We start from the raw sequence: 7,693 nt of genomic DNA on the forward strand, positions 1-7,693 counted from the left end.
AGGTGTTTAGAGCTAGGGTCAGTATGTTAGCAAAAAAGACATTGAAATTGTTTGACTACAACGTCTACAAATGTAGAACAGTCTTCATGTTTCTGACAATTAAATTGTGGGCTTCAACAGACCAATTTTGAATTGGTATGTTAGTAATATCTAAGCAATTTTCTAGTCCCCTTTACGCTGAGAAAGTTTAAGACTCCATAGATGACATTCTGTAAGATGTGAAAGGGAGCAGAAAAAAGTGAAAGGAATCATCGTGTCGGTTTACTTTTTCTGTTTCAGGAAAATTTCTGGAGCCTTGACAAAACAGAATTCAGGATGCCTCCCAAATTAATCATTCAAATCTGGGACAATGATAAATTTTCCATGGATGACTATTTGGGTATGAATTTGCTTTTTACTTCCCTCCCCTCCTACCGGGTTAACTTGTTTTACCTAAACTGAAGTGATACTATAATTGCCTCTTTGCTAATATAACAGTAAATAGGCTGTCATAAAGTTTTTCCAAAGGTGATTGTTTCTTGGTGCAGCAGGTAATTGCTAATTGTGATTGGAAAGGCATTGTGCTGTTATGATCCTTGTTTGGAAGGTATGTCTTGTTCTTTTTAGTTGATGTGGAGACTACATACCCTTTGGGAGGTTTTTACTCTTTATGTGCCACACTTTTTTTCTTCCAGCTGAACTCTGGTAGTATAATTTATTAATGATATTGAACACTGTCTTTTTTAACTGACTTGTATTGAGTTTGTCACAAATGCTTAAGTTCACAGCAAATTCTTAATGCTGCTTTTGGAATAGTTGGAATAAAAAAAACACTTCAACTTTTGTAATAAAGTCATTACTAAAGGACAGAAAAGAACATTCATAATTTCACTTGTTCAGTGATTCAAGTGAAATGTTGACCTGGATTATTCTCGAGTCAGGATGATTTGGGAGCTGTCTTAAAATGTCAGGTAAGTCTTAACTTCTGAGATTCCTGACTCCGTTTCTGGGTTTTCTGGTTTGCAACAGTGCCTATTTGAGTGCAGATATTTACTAAAAAGCACATTGAGATGTTATGACCTGTCTCCGGACAGGATGGGCCTTGAACCCTGGCCCAGAGTCAGGGACACTATCACCGTCACAAGAGGCATAGTCTTTGAGTGCAGATCATGAGCCTGCAGCCAGATAACTTGACCTGACTGTCTCCGTCTCTGTTTCATAGACAGGTGTGGCCTCCCCTTGTGCAAATTTCATTTAAATCAGGCCAGCTTTTTAGAATTGTAATTTGCATCACCATCTCCAGAGGTGTTGTGAATCATCGTTTGGGTGGGGGATTATTTTTTTATTTTTTTATTTTTTTGAAACATGAGTTCAGGAAGTTCTTCGCCTACTTCCCATGCTCCCTCCACCCTGTACCTCAAAATACTACTTTGGTGATCAAAAACCTGGTCGTTAGCTAAGTTTTTTTTTTAAAAAAGATTGCCTGAAGGAGGAAAGTGAGACACAAGGAGACTATTTCAGAAACTTGAGGTTTATGTAGCTAAAAGGCACCGATGGGACAGCTGTTAAAATCGGGAATGCTTGAGGCTGGATTGCAGGGTATAGATGAATGTTGAGCTGGAGGCAATTACAATGAAAGAGAGGGATGAAGTTATGGAGGAATTGAAAACCAACACCGTTTTAAAATGCAAATTTTGGCTGGAATTAGAGATGATAGACAATGTCACACACAGGAGTGGTGGTTTTATGATTCCCTTGGTGACCAATAGCAACTTAAAAATGAATTTACCACTGACTGACAGGACTGAAGGGCAAGATTTCATGGTTTAGACTCTTTTATTTTAACAAATTAAAATCACCCCTAAACATAAACTATTGCACATACTAAAGAGAATATACATTCATACTAACTAATGCAATCTTGATGCACCTTTACAAACTCTTTTTGGCTGTGTATGCCATATCAGACAGATTCGTAGCATTGCAGGAGTTGGTTGAAGTCCACCTCCCAGTCTCCAATGATGCTTCTCCCTGCTTTCCTAGGTTGAAACTTCCAGTGTCTTTCAAAAATTATTCCAAGCTGCAGAATCTTCCAGATCCAATTTTCAACAGTAAGGCAAACCCTTAGTAACCAAGCACAATACTTGCAAATGCAACAGTTCTGCAGGGCAGAGTTGCTTTCCTTTTTGTAGCTGTCTGTCAGAAAGCAGACCTCTCCCTTTTCTCTAAGATCTTTACACAACAGAAGTTTCAGTAGGGGTGAAGTCAAGTGAAGTTGTTTTGTGGAAATTGTTGGTCTGAGCAATTCAAATACTGCAAATGGCTGAAGGTTCATCTTGGGTGGAGTTCAAACATGACACTAGGTTTTCGAGCAGTTTAGTTTCAACAGTTGATAGGGAGACAAATGGAGCTGGTGGATAGCAGAGTTTGGATCTGATTGCTCCAATGTGAGGAGATGCCTTAGAACTGTTATGGAATAGGTCACCTCAATGTAAACAGTTTAGCTTAAAAGTTCCACATCAACTTTTAGGGTGGCACGGTGGCTCAGAGGTTAGCAGTGCCGCCTCTCGGCGCCAGGGACCTGGCTTCGATTCCGGCCTCTGACTATCTGTATGGAGTCTGCACATTTTGTCTGTCTGTGTGGGTTTCCTCTGGGTGCTCTGGTTTCCACCCACCATCCAAAGATGTGCAGATTAGATGGTTCGGCCATGCTAAATTGCTCATAGTATCCCACCCTCTGAAAATGTTACCCCTCGGTATCTGGTTAAAACATTGAAAGGATTATTTGACAATGGGGAAGTCCGGGCTCAGATATATGAAAATTCAAGGAAAAGATCGGATTCTTAAGAGTGAGAATTGAAGCCACAGCTAAATTAAATCCCGTATAATGGAGAAAGGAATTCTCCCTGGTGTATGAGTACTATATAGGGGAGCTGTTGAGATTAATGAGGTTGTAGTTTACATGTTTTTGAAATCTTTTAAACTTGTCATATGCAAAGTTTGGTTTATTCTATTTTATTTCTTTTGCATGAATTAATTCATCTTATTGTTAAAACCAAATTTGCAATATTTGTTTGCTTGTTTCAGTGAAAGACCACCTCACTAAATTAAAAGCTATATCAAGTCAGGGTTCTATCTGGGAACTGATTTGTCCAGCAATAATGCCTACTGGGATCACTTTAGCAGTAACTAGGGAATTTCAGTTATCAGCTTAACTCGCAAGGTTTTGTCCAGTGATTTGACATCAGGATGGGTCCTCTTAGACCATGATATTAGTTAAGTGGTCAGAAGGAAAGTTTGCACATCTGCCAATGTGGTATACTGCATTCACTGTACCCATTGTGGCCGCCTCTACATCGGGGAAACCAAGCGGCGGCTCGGGGACCGCTTTGCAGAACACCTACGCTCGGTTAGCAATAAACAACTGCACCTCCCAGTCGTGAACCATTTCAGCTCCCCTTCCCATTCCTCAGATGACATGTCCATCCTGGGCTTCCTGCAGTGCCACAACGATGCCACCCGACGGTTGCAGGAACAGCAACTCGTATTCCGCTTGGGAACCCTGCAGCCCAATGGTATCAATGTGGATTTCACAAGCTTCAAAATCTCCCCTCCCCCTACCGCATCCCAAAACCAGTCCAGCTCATCCCCGCCTCCCTAACCTGTTCTTCCTCCCACCTATCCCCTCCTCCCACCTCAAGTTGCACCCCCATCTCCTACCTACTAACCTCATCCCACCCCCTTGACCTGTCTGTCCTCCCTGGACTGAGCTATCCCCTCCCTAACTCCCCACCTACACTCACCTTTTACTGGCTCCATCCCCACCTCTTCGACCTGTCTGTTTCCTCTCCACCTATCCTCTCCTCTATCCATCTTCTATCTGCCTTCCGCCTCCACCTCCCCCCCCTTTATTTCAGAACCCCCTTTCCCTCTCCCATTTCTGAAGAAGGGTCTAGGCCCGAAACGTCAGCCTTTCTGCTCCTATGATGCTGCTTGGCCTGCTGTGTTCATCCAGCTCTGCACCTTGTTGTCCAGGTTACTTTGTCATCTGGACAGCAGAACACTAAAGTGGTTGCGCAGTATTGATTTACTGATTCGGGATTGGGGATAAATCCTGACATAAACACTGATACCCTCATCCCATGAATGAATTTTTAAAAAAAAAAAACAAATGGGAGAACTTCTGTCAAAAGAAATCATCATATGACAAGCATGATCAAATCAAGAAAATCCAGTGCCACTTCTAAACTGCATTTGATATCATGAATTAAAATCATGTCTTTCTGTAAGTCATTCTGATGAGGTACAGTGTTGAATCTGCTGTTATCCAGAGATCGTGCATTTCCAGGCTACCTAACAGTTCTTCATTTTGGATATAAGCAAGCTGTTGGGGTAGATTATTTTCCCTGAATATCGAATATTCCAAGAACTCTTTTTAGAAGTAGAAAGTCTTTTTCAGGTAAATTGTTGGAGTTGATGTTAAAACTTGTTTTTTGATCCCATGTTAAAATCACTAACAAAGCTCTATTCATTAAGTTGTAACTTCGTATCTGTACCTATTTACCGCATTTTGCTTTTCTTCAATGTATTTGGCTTGATCCTCAATTTTAGGGAATTGGTCTCCCTGCTGAAGCATCTCTCAAGATGGCAGCTTGGATACTCACCTGAGACACTGCCTGATATGAACAACGTTATGGAGTATTACGGCATTGATGTTGAGAACAACTCGGTTAACAAAATATTAACCTTGTGTTTTGATTTTAATTCAGTTTTGTTCTTTCCTAAAATGCTTTGTATATTTCTTTTTGTGGTGAATTCTAACTTTTAATGCCATGTCAAAAAAATACACTTTCGGAGTTTCATCTACCTTCTCTGTCCTCCTCCTGTGATATTGTCTAAAAACAGAACAGTACGTTTTTGTATAAGTTAAAACAGCATGTTATTGAGTCGTAATTCAAAACTGGCCATGGTTTTACACAATGCAATGAATTGCACTATAGTTATAAAGTGAAACTATGATCGCTTTATTGCAGTGAAGTGGTTGAACTGAATTCTATTAATCGTTGTAAAGAACAGTATATTAAGTTTCTAGATACTCATTGGGTCTTCTCAGCCAGTGGGAATGCTGCTTAACTTTTTCTAACTTTGCTAGATATTTGAAGTTGCCAACACTGATCAAATCAGTTAACTATATTGCCTCTTGTGCCAAATCACACAGCCAGGTTTTTAAAACGAGCAGTGTCTATTGTACAGGCAGTAAAGGATGTCTTGTCTGAGTTTAATCTCACTTTGTTGCTTGACTACTTAAGGTATATTTGTTAATTTCCATAAATTATCATTTAAGCAACTGAGCCAGTTCTGGTATCAGGAGGATTTTTTGTCAGCCAGTCACCTATCAGAACTTCTATGCAACAGAAGCTGAGACTACTATAGCAACATTCATATTTTAATGGAATCAGACATGATTGTGGGTTTCAGTCTCTCTTGAGAGATCAATTAGCCATGTTCCTTGCTTTATTATGCTGAAAAGCAAACAATGAGGCAGTGAAAAGCTGTATCCTATCTGCATTACTGAAACTGAGCCAAAACACTGCTTTCAAAGGTGTATCTATCAGACTTGGTTATAAGTTTCACTTTGCCTCCCTTCTTTGTTTCTGTAACTTTTTTTTTAAAATTTCTACCTTGTTTCTTCTCTATCCACACAGTTTTCTTTTAAATTCCATTCCAGGGCTTTATTAATAATCTCTGCCCAGAGAAGGAGACTGTAAAAGAATGTTTTGTAAGTCAGGCTGATGGATAAGCTGTACTGTTAAGGAAAGCCCTGATTAAAGCTTAACTTGACCTTCACTGTCGTCCTCTGTTCTCTCCCACCCAAACATTAGGGACAACTCAAAGCTAGGAATCAACAGCCCAGGACAGGCAAGGGTTCTTTAATTCTGTAGCGAGGGTGTTCAAAAAATGTGCCAGAGCTGGCCAGTTTGAATCTAATGCTTGGTTTCTATACTGGTGGCTCTGATTTGAGCAAAGTCTGAGATGTTTAGGAACATCTATGTTAACCATTGAGCTCTGATATAAGTGGGCACCTGCTTTGATCCGAGTTGAGAGAAGTAAAATCTGGCGAGGGTTCCCATCATCTTGACTGTTTTGTTAGAAATGCATCTGACTGGATGCAGGTTTAGGAAAGTGTACTTCTTGGCAAGTGACCATGGGCAATAGACTGGTTACAGATGAAGTATTGGGCCTACCTTTTCCCACAAACTTCTGTTGCCATGTGCAACTGGCCTGTTTATTTTATGTAGCTAGTTTCAAAGATCTGTTAGTCCATTTGTGATGCATGCATTGCCTGCTCATCCTTACTGTCCAGGTTCAGGGAGACATTTGTCTATTATTGCAGTAAGGGAGTCCAGGCCCTGACTCTGGAACTGTTTCAGTAAAAATAAGTTACTACTTTAAAAGCAGAAAGTTCTGCTGAATGGCAGCTTCTTGCTCTTGCGTTATCCCTTGACTGACTATCAGGTGATACAAAGTGCCAGAAAGGGTAGAGGTGTCCCCCAGGTCCAATCCATATCATGTACCTTGTCAAATCACTGGCTAGGTAGCTACATTGAATATGTGGTTGCAATTTGTGTGCTTAATCAGTGGAAAACGTTGAGGAAACCTGTTTATCTGCTCTCTCTCAAGTGTGACAATTTTCCTTTTGAGATGACCTTGTTTCTCAGCAGGTAAAATCACTCCAGTGAAATGCCAGGCAAAACAATGGATTGTGATGACTTAATTATTGTCCAATAAACTTTGCTTGTTGATTTATGAATAGCAGAATCAGAAAAGTAATCGGCTTGTTAGGTTTAGAAGGTTGGTTGTAGTCCTGTAGGACAGAGGGCAGCAGACTGCAATTGGTGCCAGCACCCTTGAACCTTGTGATTGTGTTTTGATTCTTCTGTATATCTACATAATGCTGTTCTTGTGTCTCTTGGATTCGCAGGTGTCCTTGAGCTAGACCTAAATTCAACAATATGTCCAACCAAAACCTCTTCGGGATGCAGTTTGAAAATGCTACCAGATGAAAAGGGAGGAAAAGCACCGAACATGACCTCCCTTTTTGCTCAAAAATCAATGAATGGATGGTGGCCGTGTGTCCAAGAGAAAGACGGCAAGCGCGTTTTGGCTGTAAGGACCTTCAAACATTTTCAAACCTATCTCCAGTTCTTCCTTGAAATTGTGGGCCTTTCATTTGTTTGATATTCTTCACAAAACAGTACTTCTGTGAATGAGTCAAAGGTTGATCCTTAAATGCCCAGTTCCATAGGGTTAGAGCAGCAGTGTTAGATTATTCTTTCTATTAATGGGTTCTGGAAGGGGCTGAGATTTTTTTGAAGTAAAATTCACCCATTTTTAATGTATTGCACTCTAAAGTGTCACTTTTTGTGGTCTGTAAACTGTTTTCTGACCTCAATTTCCACTGAAATTGCATCAAAAGTCCAAATTGGAGATTGGTTAGGTGCATAAGTATAACATTCATAGAGTTGAAGTTTTTTTAAAAAAATCTGGTCCTAGAAGCTATAGAAAACAAATGGAAGGTCAAAGATAGTAGGAACTGCAGATGCTGGAGAATCCGAGACAACAAGGTGCAAGGCTGGATGAACACAGCAGGCCAAGCAGCATCATAGGAGCAGAGAGGCTGACGTTTCGGGCCTCGACCCTTCATCAGAAAAGG

At 40.5% G+C, this 7,693-nt stretch overlaps 1 protein-coding gene across 1 annotated transcript in view; it reads left to right on the forward strand.

Annotated features, from left to right (window-relative positions):
- The window catches only part of LOC109936026 (myoferlin), a 194,232-nt gene extending 187,014 nt beyond the window's left edge, over positions 1-7,218 (forward strand). The window contains exons 51-52 of the mRNA XM_048609170.1: positions 280-379; positions 6,962-7,218. Of these exons, the coding sequence (XP_048465127.1) occupies positions 280-379; positions 6,962-7,218 (357 nt within the window). The remainder of the gene's footprint in view (positions 1-279; positions 380-6,961) is intronic.
- The last annotated feature ends 475 nt before the right edge of the window (positions 7,219-7,693 follow it).

The sequence above is a fragment of the Rhincodon typus genome, chromosome 20 (assembly GCF_021869965.1).
Source record: "Rhincodon typus isolate 14 chromosome 20, sRhiTyp1.1, whole genome shotgun sequence".
Classification (NCBI taxonomy): Eukaryota; Metazoa; Chordata; class Chondrichthyes; order Orectolobiformes; family Rhincodontidae; genus Rhincodon; species Rhincodon typus.